General features: G+C 39.0%; 1 protein-coding gene across 6 annotated transcripts in view; it reads left to right on the top strand.

Moving 5' to 3' along the window:
* Window positions 1–21,129, top strand: part of HYDIN (HYDIN axonemal central pair apparatus protein) — a 381,838-nt gene that overhangs the window by 85,193 nt on the left and 275,516 nt on the right. For all 6 annotated transcript variants that reach the window (XM_074370458.1, XM_074370459.1, XM_074370460.1 and 3 more), the window contains exons 6-7: window positions 1,602–1,736; window positions 14,022–14,221. In XM_074370458.1, coding sequence (XP_074226559.1) covers window positions 1,602–1,736; window positions 14,022–14,221 — 335 coding nt within the window. The remainder of the gene's footprint in view (window positions 1–1,601; window positions 1,737–14,021; window positions 14,222–21,129) is intronic.

The following is a 21,129-nucleotide window of genomic DNA, read 5'->3' as shown; positions in this document are numbered from 1 at the left end:
TTCCTAGTTCATGGACACATAAGGAACTACTGAAATAAATTTGGGACACTGAAAAATACTTTCTATGTCTTCCACCTTTTATTTGCTTCCTCACTGTCATGAAATGCAAAAGACAGAGACCGTTTGATTATTATTTCTTTCTCTCTCTCTCAAACACACAAGTTGAAGGTAAGTCATGAACACTCTACAAGCCACAACACAATTCTACTTGGGATACAATTATAAGCACCCAGACTCCAGAGTCAGACTAATCTGGGTTCAGATTCCAGGTGAGCTCTCTCCCAGCTGCAGAGCTTGAGCAAGTCACTTCACTTCTCTAAGCATCCATTTCAGTAGGTTGCTTGGGATATTAAATGAGATAATGGATGTAAAGTATGCTGCTCAGTGCCTGTCACCTAGTAAGCATTAAAGCATTATTGTTGTTGTTGTTGTTGTTGTTGTTGCTGCTGCTGTTGTTTTCCTTATTAGTTTTTAACCCACAGTTATGTTCTTGTTATAAGTATTCCCAGCAAGCTTACATAGCATCATTCAATACATTGTAAATGCCACTGCGTGTTTCCCTTACCAGCAAAGCCAATTCTATTGCTCTCATATTTGCACACATCTCTTCCTTACATCCTCACTCTCTAATCTTATGATCTGTCTGAATTCTCTCAGTGTTTCTTCTTCCCTTCCTCATCTGGGTTTCAGATTTGAGAGGTTATAGGAGTTTTTTTCCTCATTTTCACCTGAGATTTCTAAGACATACTTAACTATAGTTAACTTTCTTCTGCTCCCTTGAAGTCTTTAAAAAAACAATCCTCCCCCTTTCCTGTGTTCCTAGAACCTCCAACCCTGATCACCCCCATTCTCCTCATGACTACATTTCTTTGATGGTTTGGGCTCTCTGAGATAGCAATACCTGCTCTGGGCAAGGCAGGCAGAGCAGAGGAATAAGACTTTAAAAGGATGAAACTGTTTGAAGCTGCTCTGAGTCAGGCCTGGGGATACTGCACCGCCCTCCACGTTCTTGCTTCACAGTGGTCTTTACTCAGAACAATCCTACAGGGAGGGGAGGTGGAGGTCGGCCAGAACTTGATTCTGAACGCCATTGCTTGGTAAAGCTGCAGCACTTAGGGCAAGTGTCTGTTTCCTCATCTGTAGAATAAGTCGTAATGAAAGTCCAAGGTTATTGCGAGGATTACATGGCACATCACATTCAGTGGATGGTCCATAGCAAGAGAGCAGTAAGTGTGATCTTGTCTCCCAGAGCAGTTTTCAGATGTTGGGAGGTCCAGTAACTCCACGGTGAGGGGGCGGTTTCAGGATTAAGCACTTAGTCTTTGAAGATAGTCACATTTAAATAATAAAATAAAGGTTTGCAATACAATTAAATTGGGTAATAATAATAATGTTAGTAAAAATTGAAACTAAAGTATACTGAGTGCTTACTTTGTGTGAGGCATCTCCTTTTATAGTTGAGGAAACTGAAGGTCAGACCTAACCAAAGTTGCAGGATTAGTAAGTAGTAAATGGAGAGTTCGTATTTAACTACAAAGCCTTTCCTGTTTTCTTCTGCTTTAACGTGTACAGTGCCACCTCACTGTGTGTTTTTCTTGCAGATTCCAAGGATGGTAAAAGTTGTTGAGGAAAGTTCACCTTACTTTAAAGTAATCAGCCCCAAAGATATTAGCCACAAAGTAGCTCCAGGAGTGCCATCCATATTCCGAATCCTCTTCACTCCAGAGGAGAACAAGGTAACGTGAGTTCTGGTGAGAAATTGGTTGGGTGCTTATCACTAGCAGTTTGCAGTTGTTGATATTGATGGTGGTGGCGTCAGGGGTATTGTTTGTGGTACTGGTGGTAGTGATGTTGGTTTGGGTGGTGGTAGTGTTGTTGTTGATGGCATTGATGGTGTTACTGCTGGCTGTGGTGGTGGTAGAGAAGTGGTGAGGATGGGTGAGAGGATGGGTATGGAGCACTGCTAAGAATGAGGAATGAATTGTCAAACAGTGAGGAGGGCTTATATGAGCTGCAAGTAGCCAGAGTGTAAAGAGGGGTAATCCTTCTGGATGCTCCCCGGGCACCTACCTCAGCATATTTATGTTGGACTACAGGCTAGAGAGACACCAAAAAGGAAGAGATGTGCTCCAGAAGCAATGAGCTGAGACAAAGAATGAAGATTATGGCTTCTTGGAAGTTTGGGATCCTGGTTAGTTACATCCCTCCTCCCCGATGCTAACTAGTTTAGGAAAGAGACACAAGATCCAAATACTGATCACAGTATCAGTCTCATTAATGGCAGAGAAGGTGGCCAGGACTGAGGACCAGTCTTCAGTGAAGGGCTGACCTACCCAGTAGCTGCACCCCAGCATGAGTAGAGAAGCTAGAGCTGAGAGCAGAGACCTGCCTTGTTTGCTGACCCTTGTTGGTACACAGGTAGACTAGAAAGAGCCTGAGTTCAAAAAGAGGCCCTGTCCCCTCAGCATCACCACAGCTGCAGAAAATCTAGCCCATTATCAGGCTCTCCTCAGTTGTGTCAACTCCAGTTCCTCCTGGAAGGAAAGACCAGCTCAGGGGGACTGAGGGTGGAGGCTTCTCCCCAGCCCTTCTCCAAGAGTGTGAAATTGTGGGTTGAGTTTTCCTCTCTAAGGGCCAAAGTGGAAACTTGTGGAGAGGGGGAAAAGGGTTTTACCAGCATGACTGAAGAAGCGAGAACAAAAAATAAGGCTTAAATAGGCATAACATAATGTGAGGTTTATATATAATATTAATAATGTATGTGCTTATCTGTATTGTGCCATTATGGTTAGAATCAAAAGAGCGTAATGGAGACAGAACAAGCTTTGAAAACCTGCTTCTCCATCACTAATACTTACTAGCTGCTATAAATGTCATTACCAGTATTCCTGCTGCTACTGCTACTGTTTCTCCTTTTCTGGAGAGCAGGGTAGAGAATTTAAAGGTCTGCCAAGCATCTATCACTGTAGTACATGGTTAGAAATTGCATTATAATGCTACTGTTAATTATTTTTCTACTTTGTGTGTTACTATTTATTTCTTGGGTTGTGTTTCTGAGCCTTTAATTTTGTTTGAGGCACCATTGAAATAAACAAAAAAGATAAAGAGCTCCAGAAGTAGTGCTTTTTATTATATGCTATTGAAGTCCTTGTTTTTTCTCAAAGCTCTAGCTCTGGATACTATCTGTGAAGAGAATGGTACTTGGATTTAATTTGGGTGTCAATTTCCTACACTGTCATTTCTGTGAGAAGCTGATTATAATAAGCTTTTGTGCAGCTTGAACTACAAAGCTTGTTGGATTTGAGGTGTTGGCTTCCCTCAGTTTTTTTCTGTGCTGGAGAAAATGTCTTCTGTTGGTTAAGTATTATTCTATCTGCAGCTAGTCTGGCTGAGAAAGGGATACACAGAACTTTCTGAAGAGGTGGGATTTTCTGTGTTATGATAAGTGTGTGGGTTATATGGATGAATTCATATATTAAATGTATTTATATTTTCTAATATATCTATATTTTACCTTAAAAACTATAAAATATAATAATAACAATAGAAGGAGGAATGGATGGAGGTATAAAGCCACAATGACAAAATGTTAATGATTATTGAATCTGGGTGATAAGTCCATGGGATTTGTTGTATTGTTCTGTTTTCTTGGTAAATGTTTCAAATTTTCCTAAATCAAAACCTAAAAGCAAAGGAGAGAAATTTTATTACTGCTTATCTGTACAGCAAATAATTAATTGAAATTTATTTTAGGTAAGTTTGTATTTACTTTATAACTATGAAATGCTAACATTCCCACTGAGGATTATTATTTGGCTATACTTTGTGGCTGCTTATCTTACTCATAGTTTTTTATTCCCTCTTACCATTCCATTTCACTAACATTGCCTATGGTCCATTGGGAAAGACCTAATGTAAAAAAAAATAAGTTAAATGTTGTTTTCCTGTTTCTTCTTCTAAGTATTTGAAAGTTATCAAAAAGTACATGCACGTATGAGGAGACATAGAGTGAGTAGAATGGCTACCTCTGAGAAATTTATCCACTTTTGGATACCTTAGGATTTTGTGTTGGATTGGACTCTAAACTATAAAATATTTGGCCTAATTTGTTTTTCTAAGGACATAGTGATTTCTCCTTTTGCTGACTGTCTAAGACTGATGGTGGGTATTTGGAGATGCTCCTCTGTTGCTAGTTTTGGTCCCCCTTTTCTGCAAAGATCCTGCCACCCTTGCACCATCAGCAGGGCCCCATGCCAATAGATTTTTCCAGTCAGCATCTGTATTCACTCTTCCTGTTGGAAAACCAGCAAGAATGTACACAGAATGAACAGCTAGGTTTAGTTGTGTTGCTTTTAGTGCTGCTCCGGAATGTATCAGAGGAGTAGCTAGAGCCAGATTCATTTTAGGAAGAATAAAAGTCACTGTGTCACTTTTTTTCTCCAGTCGGCCAAATTGATAGCCAATGTACGTATTTTTCCTTCTTATCTCCTGCTGATCTGAACACACACTGTTCACATTTACCCTCCTCACATCTGGAGGGTAAGATATGTAAATTGCAGCATGCCACAGTTTAATAAGCCAGTTCTCTTTCAATTGGATTTTCGGCACCCATGTTTATTAGCATGTCGAAGATGATAATACAGATTTACATTTTTTCCTGTCATCTATTAATCTAGCTTCCTGGAGATTTAACTTGTTAAGGATGCCAAATACCCAGATAACAGGTGCAGCAAATTCTCTTTAGCTTTCCTTATCTCTTCTCACACAGACTTGAAAGATTGGATATGTTACTTATCTAATAATCCAAGTGTACATGTCATGGACAGCAGAAATATAATAGTCAATGTTATTGTAACACTATAAAATTCTGGAGCCTGGCATTTTTCTTGGCCTCTTAAATTTGTACTTTTAACATTAAAAGAAATCTAAAAAATTAAACTTGAGCAGAAAAGCAGAACCAGGTACTTCCTTGGACTTAAGAAAGTATCTGTTTATAATAGTGTCAGCATGTGGAAACAGCAGCAGTAGTTTGAAGAAAAAATGAAGTGATGCAATTTTATTGCTCCAGCTCTGTTTTGTGAAAACATCTAACTTGTTGTCAAGATAGTTTTCTTGATTTGTTGCTATGAAATTTGAAAATCATGGCCCAAGAAGAGCAGAAAAACATTAACATATTTTGTTATGTAGGTATACCACAATAATGAATTATATTGCTAGCATTTTGAATTAAAGTATAGATATCATAAAATTTTCTGCAATCAACCATTTTTGTTGAGAGAAATAATGATAAGAGTTTAGTTTGCTTCCTGCCTGGAATTCACCCTCCCTAGTTCTCTCTGGGTTGTCCCTCTAACCTCAGTGCCGAGCACAGGGCCTAACATATAGGAAGTTTGCAGTAAATATTTGCCAAGTGAGATAAGTAAGTTCAACTCAAGAAAATATGAGTTATTTTTTTCAACTTGAGGATGGCCTGCAGATGTGAAAAGCAAAGCATGTAAAAAGCGAGCTCAAATATTTCTTCATACTGGGAATGTATTAGATGTTAACTTTCTTCTTGTCATTTCAACCAAGAGAAAGATGTCTAAGAAATGTGTAAGAAGAGTATGTCTCCCCATTTTGTTTCATATCTTCAGAGTTTTTATAATACAGCCAATGAGCATCTTAGGCATTCTCTTTATAAAGAACTCTTGGTAGTTTAGTATTCCAATAGAGATATTAAAATGAATATTATTTCACACACCCTGTGCCAGGCCCAGATCTATGAGCTGGGATCCAACGGAGAATAGAACAGGCTTGGCCTTCATGGAGCTTATGTTCCACAATGAATAAACAAGCAAACAAACAAACAAACAAACAAGCATCAATAACGTCAGGTATTGACATGCTACAGAACAGAGAGTGATGGAGAATGGGGGTTGTTTCCTTTCAGTAGGAAGGTCAGGGAAGACTTTTCTGTTGAGGTAACATCTGAGCAGGGAACTAAATGAAGCCATATCTGAGGAAAGATACTTGCCTGAGGATGGGAACAGCAATTACAAAGGTCCTGTGGCAGAAATGTGTCTGGGAACAGGTCAGGGAAGTGCAAGAAGGCCAGTGTGGCTGGAACGAAGGAAACCTCTGGAAAAGTGATAGGAGACAAGCTTTGCAGAAGGTGAGACCATGAAGGGTCTTAGAAATCATCCAAAGCAGAATAGAAAGCTACCATAAATTATTTAGAATGTTTTCACTATAGAAGCTTTCACCCATATGTAAGAGTATAGAGGATGGTATAGTGAAGTGTCACCACCCAGGTTTTCAAGCTATCAGCACTTGACCAGTCTTGCTTCATCTGGCCTGCCCCCTGACCCAGAGGATTTTTAAGCAAGTCCCACATGTCATTTTATTTCATCTGTAAATACTTCATTATTTGCCTCTAAGTGATAAGGTCCTTTTTAAAAGTTAACGTAACCACAATACTATTATCACACCTAAAAAATGATAGTAGCTCCTTAATATCATCAAATATGTAGTCAGTATTCAGATCTCCCCAGTTGAGTAAAATATACATTGTAAGTTGGTTTGCTTAAATCAGGGTCCTAACATGATGCTGAGTGCCTCCCTACGAAGTTCTATAGAATGATCCTCTGTCACCTCTGTTTCCAGTAGACTGATAGTTAGATCCAGAGGCTTGGTTAGATTCATGTTTGATTTGATGCCGAGGCATGGGCAGAATTCTTCAGTGATGTGGTACTTCCTATTCATCACATCAAGAGGCACAAAATATCTGTTGTTATGCTTTATTTTTGTAATGACCTGATGAGGAAGGATCTTGAGGAAAAATAGGATAAATGATCTTTTTCTTTCTCTACTTGAGAGGGTTTCGATTAGGAATGAAGCATCTGACTCACCTTTTAGGATCACTCTGGTAGCTGTGTAGAGACTAGAGTGTGATGGCTGGTTGTCTACCCTTGACATCTATTTTCTCTTTCCTCACTGGGAAGAGAATCACTAACTTTGATTGGATTCAGTGCTGCCTGAAATAAAAGATTGCATTTCCCCAACCTCCTTTGCAGCTGCTTGTGTTTAAGTGTTGGCCAGTGAGAGTGAGCAGGACTTCCAATGCAGATACTTGACGAAAACTGATACAGTGAGAGGTGCTCTGTACTGCCTTCTCCTTCTGCCTGCAGTTTGGCTGTGAGAAATAGCTGGCATCCCAGGAGTCACTGTTTCATCAGGTGACACTGAAGTTGGACACTGCTAAAATGGTAGTGCAGGAATTTAGGAATTTGGGTTTCTGAGGACACTGTTGAGTCACCATAAAACCTGGCCCACCCACCTCTGGACTTCTTTACAGAAGAGGAATAAACTTCTATTTAGTTGAAGTTGCTCTTATTTTGTCTGTTCCCTGTTCTACGTAGCAGAACTGAACCCTGATGAATACACAGACAAGAGCCTATTGTAGTAGTTGGGCAAAAAATGAGGATGATTTGTGACAGCAAAGGTGATAAGGAGTAGGTAGACTAAGCATATGTATTTTTAAGGTAGAGCTGTCAGGATTTGCTGATGAATTAGATAAAGGAATATGAAGAAAAAGGAGTCTAGTTTCTTACAGCGTTTTGGCCAGAAACAGACCAAGTGGTGCTTCCATTTACTGAGATATGGAAAATGAAAAAAAGTAGGTTAGTGAGGCTGGGTGGATATAAAGTAGGGAATCAGGAACTGTTTTTTATGTTAAGTTTGAACTTCCCTTTAGACATCCAAGTGGAAATATCAAGTAAGCAGTTAGACACAATTGTCTGCAATAAAAGGGAAATGTTGGGGCTATAGACAGATATTTTAAAATCATAAGTAGAAAGATGGTACCAAGAATAGAGGAGGTGATGTTGAGAGCGAGTGTAAATAAAGAACAGGTTGGGGAAGGGCAGAGATGCCAACAGAGGATAACACTAAGAAGGGGCAGTAGGAGGAGGAAAATCAGGAGACTGCATGGCTCTGGAGTCCAGATGAATAAAGTATTTCAGAAAAGAGGAAGAGGTCAACTGTGTCCAAAGCTATGAAAAGTAGAATAAAACAAGATGTGGAATTTGCCATTGGATTTGGTAAAATCATTAGTGACCTTGGTGAGAACAGTTTCTATGGAAGGCTGGGTACAGAAGCCTGATGGGGTGGATTGAAGAGAGAATGGAAATCAAGAAAGTGGTGCTATTGAGTATATATAATACCTCTGAGGAGTTTTGCTGTAAAGGATAATTGGGAAAATGTGGCAGTACCTGCAGGTGGATATTGGGATTGAGGGTAGGTTATTTAATATTTAAGATAAGGCTATTCAGGCATTGTTACAAGCTGATATGTGAATGTTCAGTAAAGAGGGAAAACTGATGCTTCAGGAAAATCCTAAGGTACACAGGAAGGATTGATATCTGGTATAAAAGGAGAGTAATGAAGACAGAATATATGGGTATAGATATAGGTGGATTGGTAGAGCTAGGGTAACTTAGAAAGCAAAAAAAGTTAAAGAGGAAATTAATTACCTTAAGTGGATGATTTGTACATGCATCATGAAATAACCTCACAACCATTGTATACTAATGATAAAAATGGTCAAAACAAATTTGGAAGTCCTCCAGTCTCTGCCAGCCAAAGATCAGAGGTCATTCCCTTTTTTTAATTGAAGTATGGTCACTTTACAATGTTGTGTTAATTTCTGGTGTACAGTATAGTGAGATATATATATATATATATATATATTCCTTTTCATCTTCTTTTTCATTATAAACTGTTACAAGGTGTTGAATATAGTTCCCTGTGCTATACACTAGGACTTTGTTGTTTATCTGTTGTAATAGATGGAGAAGTGTAGATGCCTCTAGGAAGCTGAGACCCCAGCTAAAACATATGAAGAGTCAGAGTGGTAGAGGATAAGGCCCAAGAGACCTGATCAGCCTTGTTTTTAAACTGATTAGGACTTGAGAACTGATTCTTCCCCTTTGGAGGTGAATTTCAGATTGAGAAGATACTGTAAAATAAGTACTTTAACTGGTTAGGGAATTTATAACATTTTTCAGGAACACTGAGTATTGAATGCACTGAGTCCTAATCAAATCTGGTTTTATTGTGTTAGCCATTCCACCGTCAAGTTTAGGAGTGGAAAAAAGGCAGAAGGAGGATTGTAAGGGCTTAACCACACCGGCTGTGCTTGCCCTTGAATGCCTGGAGAGTCATTTGCTGCAGTAGAAGACATCATTTTCCTTCACCTGAGACTTTAAAGGACAGGATTATTGCTGTGTCTTCTTTCTATCATGGAGCTAATATAAAAATCAAGATTTATTCTTTTCACTTCTCAGAGTCAAATCTGCCATTTTCATATTTTGCTGCCTTTTTTTTTTTAGTTTGGAGGATAGGCATGTTAGAAGGAAGGCTAATGGATTGGAATGGATTGACAATTTCATCTGGCGAGCATTGTTATTTAGGATAACATTTTAGGTTACAAAGTAATTCATGGCTAAGTCTCTCACAGTAGAGGGGAAAGAGCTCAGAATTAATCTTTTGGCTCTGAATGGTGACCTGGTTGCTCTGCATTTAGTTACAGTGGAAGGAAGTCCATCAACGGAAGTAATTGCTTAGCTTGCAGGCTGACAAAGCCTCCCAAGCTGAATTAATTTTAAGTCAGTAGAGCAATTGATAATTGTATATTATATAATCTAATATCGTCATGTTAAATACAGAACTTCAGAGATGGGAATACATTTTTAAGGAGTTGTTTAAAGAATTTCTTCATATTCTTTTATGAGCGTGTGAATTGACTATGAAAAAATATATAATTTTGATCAATCTTCAAATCTTCCTCATTTGAAAATTTGAAAAGTTTTGAAAACATCCCTGTGAATATTTCAGTTAGCCTCCTGAACAATTTTCAGCTGTCTTCAAGGAAGAGAATATGTAAATATGGAATAAAATAAGACAAATTACTTGGGGGTTACCTCTCATTCTGGATTCAGTAGCATCTTTTGTTGTGTCTCTCAAAGCCTCAGTTAATATTAAGTTTCCACATGTGCCAGCAGCTTTCCAGTTTCTAATTCCCAACGAAACCTTTGCTTGCTGGGTTTGATCTCCTAAGAAAAAACAAAAACAGTACTCATCTCTTTAGGATTCTGATGTAATCATATTAGGCTGTTGTTGAATTCTGTGGGGTTTTCTAGGATCAAGTATGCTTCATGTAATTTGTATTTCCTCATGTCTGAGTATCATAATTTTTGAGCATGGCCTTACTATGCAGAAACCAGAATCAATTAAACAGGTGAGTCCAACAACTCAATTTTAGTCAATTTCATGAATACGGTCCATTAATTTTTATTACTTGCTTCTACCGTAGGACCTTTACACTTGCCAGGAATCCTGCCTTTACCAGGAATCCTGCATTTACCATACCTGCATTTACCAGGGATCCTGCATTCCTAGACCTCACCTGACTGGATTCTTTAGCTACTCAGGTCTCCATCCAAAAGTCACCTCCTCAGGGAGGCCTCCTTGGTTGTTCTAATCTAAAGCAGCCCCTTCCCATGTTATCACTTTTCCATGTTTTGTTTTCTTCAAAGCCCTTATTGTTCTCTGAAATTATCTTGTTCTATTATCATTATTACCAGGATTATTATTATTATCCTAACAACAAAAGTAAACACAAATTGAGTTTTTTAATGTGCCTTACACAAGCCATTGTATTTAATACATTTGGGTGATGACAGCTAACATGTCTTGAGTACTTACTGCCCATCAAGCACTAGGCTAAGCATTTACCACACTAGGCCAGGTCAGTGTCATCTCTTGCCTGAACCACTGCAGTGGCTTCCTAACCAGCCATCGTTTTTTTCTTTTTAGCTTCCTTACAGTTCATTGACTACACAGCAGCTAGTAGTTCTTGTAAAACATAAATCAGGTACATCACAATCAGCTTCCAGCATCATTAATGTCTTCAGCCATCCTCAGGTCCTCACAGCGGCTTACAAGATCCTGTGTGGTGTGATCTGGCCCCCTACAACCTCTTTGCTGTATCTCTAACCTCTCCTTACCTTGTTCCCCTTTGGCCACAGTCTCTGAGTCATGCTTCAGCCAGATTACTAACTGTCCCATGACTTCACTTCTCCCTTCACTTAGGTCTCTGCTGAAATGTCAGCTCCTCATAGAGGCCTTTCCCAACCCTCTCTATCCCCTTATCATGCTGTATTTCTCATCACTCAATGTTAATGTTACTCATTTGCTTGTCTTCAGCAAACGTTTGTTAACTATTTACTAAGTACCAGCCCTGTTCTAGGCACTCGATACGTGAAGTCAATGCAAGAGGCAGAATCCTTGTTGACTTGGAGATATTTGGGGGAGATATACAACAGACTTGGTAAACAGGTAAAATAGATAATATGTAAGATGGCTTTGGGAAAACTAAAGCAAATGAAGGGCTCGGGAGTGATGGGACAGGAGAGGGAGAGTTAAGTGCAAAACAAGGCCTTCAGGGAAGGTCTAAGGGAGAGCATGGAAATTGTGCAAAGTCCTGAAGGAGATGAGGGAGCGAGAGATGTGGAGGGAAGCATGTTCTGGACAGAATAAACATCGTGTTTGAAGGCTCTGAAGGGGAAGCATCTCTAGAATGCTCAAGGGGCAGCAAGGAAGCTGTGGCTGGAGCAGAGGAGCCAGTTAGGGGAGAGGTATGGCCAGAGGAATGACAGGGGCGCCAGGCCATAGACTCACCATCACCCCAGCACTTTGCTTGGGATACTTTGAGAGCTTCCTGAGCTGACTTATGTTTCAACTGGATCTCTCTGGCCCTTGTGTGGAAAATAGACTTTAGGGGAGCAAAAGTTGAAATAAAGAGTCTAGTTAGCATAATAAAGATTGGAGTGGCCAGGACCAGGGTGGAAGGGTGGAGGTAGTGAGAAGTGACATGGTATGACTGTATTTTGAAGGTCAGTCCTACAGGATTTACTAAGAAATTGAGGAATAATGCAGTCAAAGATGCTTCATTCCAGGGTATTCAATCCAGGCCCCTGGAAGAATGGAGATGCCAGTACCAAGATGGGGAGGCAAAGAGGGAACAGATTTAGGGTGAAAGGAAGGTCTTGAGCAGGACTTCAGTTGGCATTGTGGAGCCTTTGTGGAAATGAGAAAGGCTCCCATGCTGGGCTGGTGGAGGCTGGAGCCAGCAGAGTGGACTGGATTTCAGGCCCCATTCCCCCCCTTTGGCAGGACATCTTTATGCACAATTGCAGGCAGTAGCATTAGTCAGGGACTTTGCTTTGGGACAAGGACAGTTTGCATCCAATGAGATGCTTATTGGGCCTCTGAGTATGAGTTTGGAGTTCAGGGAGGCAGAGAGGCTGCAGGTGTAAAGGGTCTGTCGTGGGAGCCTTCCTGGCTATTTTATGTTTATATTTATTTATGTGTTTGTTTGTGTGTTACATTGTATATTAGATATGCTTTATTTACCTGTTCATTGTCTCCTCCATCACTGTGTAAGCTTGAAGTGTCTACATCTGTGTTTTCTACTCAGTTATATTCCCTGACCCAGCTCCGTGCCTAGCACCTGAAAAGTTAATAAACATGGTTGGATGAATAAACAAACCGAGGATACCGCTGCTTTCTACTTGTCCAATAGGGTTCATGAAATTGAGTTCATGGTCAGGTCTATATGTCAATCAGTATGTCAGACATTCCCATTCCTGCTCTATGCCTAAAGCCCAAAGAGAGTTTTTTTAAAACCTCCACCCCTGAAAACCATTTACTGCGTGATTGCCAAAAGGAAACTTAAGTTCCCAGTGGACTTTATACTTACCAAGATTGCCTCGCAGCCAAAATACACACAAAAATGATGGAGAAACTTAAAATGAAGGAAAATGAATGTGGTTTAAGTAACAAATTCCTTTCACGGTGACTTCTGAGCTTCTGGCTTATTGTTGGGGGTCTGTTAATGCTTTTCTTGTACAATTAACTTGGGGGTGAGGGTTTACTTTTCACCTTTTCTTTGTTGCATTGATGTTGCATTGAGGGTGAGAGTTCCATTCTTCTATCTTATGAGAGGACATAAAGGGTGACTTAATTCAGCATTTCTGTTGCATTCGACTGAAGACTGAAGAAGATAGATGCCCATGACTCAAGACTGGGGAAGATACATGCCCAGGCCTCAGCATTTTTATTTTGAATGGTTGGTAATAGCTTTGCATAAGAGGTCAGGTTTAAAGTGGACTATGTATCAGTTACTATTATTGTATAATAACAGACCACTCCCAAATTCAATGGCTTAAAATAGTAAACATTTATTATGGCTCACAAGACTACAGTTCAGCTAGTCTTGACTGGCCCACTGATAAGTTGAGTAGGCAACTCAGCTTGTCTTGATTGGGCTCTTTCACATATCTGGGACTGAAGGCTGGTCTAGCATGGTCCTGGCTGAGACATCTGGGCTCTCATCAGTAGGCCAGACCAGTCTTGTTTACATGGCTGGGTTTCAAGAGCAAGAGTGGAAATGTCCAAAGCTTCTTGAGGCCTTAGCTTGGAACTGGCATAGCATAACCACTGCCATATTCCACTGGTCAAAGCACAGGGTGAAGAAATAGACTCCACTCATGATGGAGAAGCTGTACACTCATATTGCAAAGAGTGTGGTCATAGACCATTAATTGGAGCCATCAATCTAACACATGGGCATGAAGGATTAAGTTGGTAGGGTTCAGAATGATGACGTGAGGGAACTGGTGTGAACCTCCTCTGATCTAAAGAAGCATGTGCCTTGACTATCCCCTATCCCACCTCCCTGATATCTGGGAAACACAAGAAGCATTAGCTTCCTTACTAGCTTGTAGGTTTTAATACTTGAACTGTACTCTTTCTCTCAGAACAAAGTATCTCATTGAAAGTACATGTTTAATTGTCTTGAGAAGGTTTCATAGAACATGTTCAATTGTTTTGCAAGATGCTTGGCATACAACCATATTTTTTGCAGTTATCTTGATCATGTTGGTGTTTCCACAAATAATGATTGTCCTCTTCTCTTGTAGGATTATGCCCATATGTTGACCTGTGTTACTGAAAGAGAAAAGTTTATCATACCCATCAAAGCTCGAGGTGCACGAGCTATCCTAGATTTTCCTGACAAACTGAATTTTTCTACTTGCCCTGTCAAATACAGCACTCAGAAGATTCTGCTGGTACGAAACATTGGCAACAAAGATGCTGTGTTTCACATCAAAACTTGTAGGTATGCATTCCTTCAGCTCTTGTTTTTGACTGATTTTAGCTAAATCTAGTTAGCACAAGTCATTTCTTAGACTAGCAGTCAGGGTACAACTGCTTATTACAATCTTCAGTTGCAAGGCTGGGAGACCTCACTGATGTAGGGCAGACTTCCTCTTCATCCCGTGAGGAAAGCAAAATTCAAGGTTACCTGTTTGGATGTGGATGGTTTTCTGAAATGCCAGAGAAGAGTCTTCCTATTTAGCATAGAGATTGGCTCTCATGGGAATCTATTAATAAATATGTTTATTTTGACTGAAATTTTATGACTGGCTGTATTAGTTTTCTGCTGCTATTGTAACAAATCACTGCAAACTTCATGGTTTAAAGCAACACAGATTTATTATATGACATTTCAATAGATCAGAAGCCTCATTGGGCTAAAATCCCAGTGTCGGCAGAGTTGTGTTCTTTTCTGGAGGCTCTAGGGGAGAATCCCACTTTTCGGGCCACCCACAGTCTTCTCATCTGAAAAAATGGGGAAAAGTATAGTAGCCACTTTATAAGGTTGTTGTAAGGAATAAATGAATGAATAAACATAACTGCTAGTATATAGCAAGTGCTATATAGTAAGTGTGTCTTCTTTTATTGTTTCTTCAAATGAGCTACTGCCAGTGTGGTGGACAGAATAATGTCTCCTCAAATATGTAAATGTCCTAATCCCCAAGAGCCTATGAACATGTAGTGTTACATGACAAAGGGGGATTAGGGTTGTAGATGTAATTAAGGTTGCTAATCAGCTGACCTTAAAATGGGGGAATTATCCTGGATTATCTAGGTAGGTCCAGTGCTGTCACAAACATCTTTAAAAATAGAAGAGGGAAGCAGAAGAAGAGTTCAGAGTGATAAGATGTGAGAGAGACTCAGCCTGCTATTGCTGGCTTTGAAGATGAGAAAACTGAGCAGTACAAAGGTTATATAACTTTCTCAAGAGCACATAGCTAGTAAGTGAAGTTGTTTGACTTTAATTGGATTATTTATGGGGTAGCTACAGTATAGTTCACACTATGGGACAATATAAATATAATAGGACAATCTTTGCCCTCACCAACCTAAGATGGGAAAGAATGATTGTTATGGGACACAAAAACACTGGCTGATTAGCAAGATCATAACAAGAATGGCCAGCTTGGGAAAACAGGAGATGGAAGGTCAAGTTCTTTTCTATGACTTTTTTTTTTAAGTGCATGTATTGTGCTGTATCATGAGCTCATTTTCAGAAGCGCTTTATCTGTGGAATCTTTTGCTAGTTTAAGGACACATCTCTCCAGAAAGGATTAGCATTTTTTCCTGCTTGGTTTCAAATGTTAGATTGTGTAGTCTACCCTTCTGTTAATTTCTTGGCATAATGGTTCCTGGACTGATCATGCATATCTAAGCCTCATATCTGCATAAGATACATGTCCAAAGTTATGAATTCCCTAGAAAAAGATTCTCTCCTTCAAAACCGAGATAGACGTTTTCCCTTGTGCTAATGGGAGAATGTTGTGGTAGCCCTTCAAATTTCCCAGGTTTTCATGGGGATTTTGTTACCAGTCCTCTAACTTGACCATCCCAAGGCCTTGTCTCTTGCTCCAGCAGGGCTGTTAAAACCCACATTTCAGGCTTATTGCTCTGGTTCTTATTTCTTCTTTGTTTTTGAATCCTGTGGATTTGCCTTATTTTTTATTTTTTATTTTTTGCATGCTCAGCTACACATTTTATGTAAGTTATATTTTATCCAGTCTTTCTAGGTATTTTCTGATGGGTTTTCGAGTTTACTTGGGCTGGCACATTATAGGTAGCCAGGCTGCCATAATACAGGTTGAGGTGCATTCCTCAGAAGGGAATTTGTGTTTATTCTTCCATGTGTCCCAGGAGCACCACTCTATCTGAACCTTTTCACGCAGATCCAAGTTTCTGTCTGGTATCATTTCTTCCTGGCTTAAAAACTACTTTAATATTTCTTGTAGCACAAATCTAATGGAAATTCTCTCAGTTTTTGTCTAGCTGAAAAAAAAATATTTTGCCTTCATATTTTGAAAGATATTTTCTCTACAATATGGAATCTGAAGTGACAGTTATATATACACATTTTAAAAAGTACTTTAAAGATGTAACTTCATTGTCTTTTGGCTCACATTTTTCTAGTGAGAAGCCTGCTGTAATTCCTATCTTTGTTCCTCTGTTTGTAATTGTGTCTTTTTCTTGGGCTGCCTTCAAGATTTTGTCTTTATATTTGGTTTTTAGCAGTTTGAATGTGATGTGTCTAGGTGTGGGTTTTGTTTTTGTTTGCTTTTTGTTTCAAGGATTTTCTTTTGCTTTTATTTAGTTTTGCTTTCAGTCCTGCATGAGTTTTTCTGAGCCTCCTGGATCTTTCATTATTTTTGGAAAATCTCAGCCATTATCTCTTTGGCTATTTCTTCTGGTCCATCCTCTCTTACCATCTCTTCTGCTTGTAGGGAAGTTCTGTCTGCCACAGGTGAAACCAAGTGCACATGTCTCATCTTCCTTAGGGGCAGAGATTGTCCATTTTTAGGTTTCAGGTCACTTGTTTGCCCTGCAACCAAAACTCTCTGATGGGTTTGAGAAAAATTGTGATATTTGTTATTTATCTGGATTTTTTTCATTGTTAGAATGGGGAAGACACTCTTTCTAGCTCTCTGCAGCCTAGGTGGAAGCAGGACTCTGAACCACTTTAGATAGATCAATCATCAGAGGCAGAGGGAAAGTTCTTTTGAAAATCAGTGTCTCCTGATGTTGTCAAAGTGGTTATACAACCTTTGTTTGTCATTTCATGGTGAGATTTATGTATTTTGGTTGAAGGAGAGGGAGCAGGTTGTTTAGCTGGCTCACCATGATTTAGAAAGAACCAGTCTTTTTTGATATTTAAAAAAACAGCCTTTCACAACCATCATGCATGTTAAGTAAAAAAAATAACACACATTAAAAACTTCCTGTTACATTGTATTGTTTCAATGAAAAAGCGAATCCACCTAAGGTGGAAAAATAGGTGCAGGCAGCATATCCTCTGTTCTGTAAACTTAACCCTAAAAACTATACATAAATGGCAATTTCTTACATAATACATTCATGTGAAGTGAAACAAAATCACAGGTTTAATAGTGTGAAGTTACAGGAAAAGATCTAAAACTTTTCTCTTCCCTATAACTATGAATGTGAATCATCTTTTCCTAGTATAGAAACACTTCTGTGGTAAAATGGTGAGCTAACTTAAGGACTAGCCAGGAATCATAATGACATTAGAAACTCTAGTCCAACACGCCCATTTTACAGACGAAAGAAGTAAAGTCTGAGAAGGGAAATGATTTACTCAAGTTCCTTTAGGAAGTTAATAACAAAACCTGGATTAAAATAAACATGGGCTGGCTCTGGCCTTGTTTACCTTCAGATTCATTCTTTGCCCTTCCCCGGCTTTGCTCAGGTATCACTGTAAGGCTGTGTTCGCCCTGCCATCCTGAGCTTGCTGGATTCCAGCTGGGTCTGACCAGTGAGGGGCACTGGAAGGAGACTGGAGAGCAGGAAGAAGCTAGAATATTTCTCCTACTGCCTCTCTGATTTCAGCAGAGTCCGCAGCAGGTGACTGCATCTGCTCTCTTGTTCTAACTCCTTTCTGACAGACCTACCATGGTTCCAGCTTCTGCCAGGTCCCCAGGATCTGGTAACACTTCTTCCTCTCCTTCTGTCTCCAGCCCAGTGGTGGAAAGGGCTTACTGCTGTTACCATTCTCCAACCTTTCCCACCATTACAATTGGACTTTTCATCTTTTTCATCTTCTGTGTAACCAAGTATTTCAATTCAATTTCCTGCTTATTTTTGTTTTCTGGTTTAAGACTCTGCAGGAAATGTTAGTTTTATGTTCTTTCCACAAGATGTGTTTTCCAACCATAATGTCAGTTCTCTGAGCTACATCAAATCCTTTCAATAAATCCCTTTTCTAAGTTAGCCAGAATTGGTTTCTGTTGTTTGCAACTGAGAACCCTAGTGTCTACAACAAGAAAGGATGCAGTTGAATTTGTGGTCACGTTGTATTGAATCAGAATCTCTCGTGGGATCCCCTGATGAGTATCTATTCTTAAAAATGCACAGGTGATTGTGTTGCCCAGAAAGTGTTGAGGCTGACAAAATGTTTGTCAATAGACATGGTAGAGCAGTGGATATAGTTTGAGAATTTGGAGTAAAAAATTCAGGGTCTGTTGGTATTTCTGCTTTTACAGTCATTATACAGTTAGAAATAATACCTCACAGGAAATTGTTTAAAAAATTATATTCTTTTCCTTAAAACAATGATTTAATTAATAGTTAAGTTTATAAATGGCTAGGTTCATATAAATTATAAAAAATTAAGTTTCCTTTATGTGTCTGTTGCTTCCATTAGAATGTGAGTTTCTCAAATGCAAGGATTATATCTCTTTTCATTTGTCTGTCCCCAGCATCTAGCAAAGTGTCTAGAATAAATAAGTCCCCAATAAATGTTTATAGGATGCCTAACCAACAGTATATCACAACAGCAGAGCTACAGCTATAAACTTCTATAATAATTTAAAATAAAAAACATGCTCCAAATACTATAAAAGAGGCATAATGTTTTTTACACTAATAAAAGGAGCCACAGTGTGCTATAAAATATATAGAGAACATAAACAATTACTCTTCAACTTTATTACAAATTTGACCTAAAACTCTAGTAGGTACCAGAGTAACTTTGACTATTAAAGTATGATTAATTTTGGATGGTGAAATAGAAAGGATTAAGAAGCAATTTCAAAATCTAAAACCTCAAGTTAGGAATAAGAAAGATTATCTGAAGGAAAAATACTAATACTATATTCAGTATTTAGTATAATAGAACCAATATTTAGTCTTCTGCTAAAATACTGAATCATTTGGATAGAATAGTTTCAGTTCTTAAGAGCAATTTATAGTGGATTAAATAAAAATTCAAAATCTTTCCTGTGGCTCTTGATTTGTCACAAACCTGAATTCCCTCCTTAATCATGTATTTGGTAGTAATGAAGATATGATATGAAAACCAAATATTTTGGTAGACAGAGCCAGCCTTATACCCTGGAGGAACCCTTTTACCTCTTTGGAAGAGCATTTTCTGGTACTTGGTATTCTCTAGCCTTTTCAGCCTGTCTGCCTGTAGGAAAATGAAATACAAAATCAAATTATAGACAATATTTAAGCACCAGAATTTAACACACTCTATCCAATTAACATCTGATTTATTGAGGAAGCTCAGACAGCTCTAAGTAGCAGTGGCTATCCCAGGTGATTTTCTAACGACTGAACAAGTTTAGTTTAATATAAACCCAACAAGTAGCACAAAAGGAAAGAATCTATTACTGCTGTATGAAATTAGGATTTGTGGAGGTCCTGAAAGTGTTCCTTTGCCCATAGAAAATTAGCTTAGATTCTATAATTTAATACTATCCAATTCATTTCAAAACTGTTCTTTTGCTACTAAGAGATGTTTGAGAAGCAAATGAAAGCACAGTGTAGGAAGAAAAATACTAGGAACCAAGGAAGCAGAGATAGAAGAAAATATTACAGTTTTTCCCAAAGCCATGAAACTGGGCCCAGTTCTCAATTCTTTAGATTCTTCCATAACGAAAGAAAGAACTTTAAAGATGGTGAGACTCACCTTCATCTCCCATCAAAAGCCTACTCCTTTTCTGTTACACCAAGATGTCATATAGGTTAAAGATTAGAGATATTTTTTATTTCCCTTTAAAAGTTGATAATTCAGTTGGACAACCTCTTTTGAAAGGCTCCTCTGAGTAAAGAGCTGTGCATGAGGTGGTGAGAGACACAAAGATGAATAATCTAACCAGGTGGCTTCCATATTCAGGGGTGGTCTGGGGTGGGCAGAAAGAACTTGATCCTGAAGGCAGGCTCCCATCCCTGCTTTACCACTACCTAGTTGGGTAACATTGGGCCAGTTGCCTGGCCTTTTGGAGCATCTGTTTTCTCATGTCTAAAAGGCAAATAACAATACCTACTTTCTCAAGGTTTTTTGAGGATTAAAAGAATTGACATATGTAAAGTGCCTGGTGCAGCACCCAGCGTAGAGTACGTGCTCATGAAATTTTGTTCGCTTTCTCTTTCCTTTCATCTCAAGAGTGTCTAGCTATTGAGAGACAGGCATGAAAAGTAATTACAGTACAAGGTGAACCAGAAGTAAGAAGTAAAAATAAAGTTATAGCCTCTGAGAGGAAAGAGATATTATGAATAAGAGGGAGAATCAGGGAAGATTCTATTTAAGAGGTAACTTCGAGTCTGGGCTGAAACAGGTGACTTTGGAAGTATGACATTGAAAATGGTGAGTGTTCCTATTCCACCCTAGCAGTTCTGGAATGTCTAGGTAGGGGACACTGTCTGGTTGGAAGGGAGAGGAGGTGCAGTGCTTGGGAAGGTTATGGGTGAAGATAATAAAGCCCTCTCCTCCCACCCGACTCGCTCCAGCCTGAAGTGGAATGTGACAGTTGTTTAGGATATTTGGACAGATATATTTGTTTAATGAGAAGGCCGAAACTGGTTGGGAGCTGATTGTGTGGGACCTTGAAAGTCTATGACTTTGAACTTTATTACATAGATTATGGGAGCCACTGGAGGTATTTGAACAAGAGATTGATATGTTAGGTCCTGTGTATGTTTTTTTGTTTGTTTTACAACATCTCTAGAGCAATGTGAAGGATTGAGGGGCTGATAATAAGCACCTAAACTCATCTAAATACCCAGGATCATCCTCTGGCTCATTTTCCATCTACAGGCTGCCAAGGAGGGAGATAACAATAGCAATAACAAAAATAATAATAAACATTTGTTTAGCACTTCCTATGTGACAAACATTATTCTAAGCACTTTACC

This window comes from Camelus bactrianus, chromosome 9, assembly GCF_048773025.1.
Source record: "Camelus bactrianus isolate YW-2024 breed Bactrian camel chromosome 9, ASM4877302v1, whole genome shotgun sequence".
In the NCBI taxonomy this organism is placed as follows: domain Eukaryota; kingdom Metazoa; phylum Chordata; class Mammalia; order Artiodactyla; family Camelidae; genus Camelus; species Camelus bactrianus.
The sequence above is the reverse complement of the archived record's forward strand: the minus strand, read 5'-3'. Positions and strand labels throughout refer to the sequence as shown.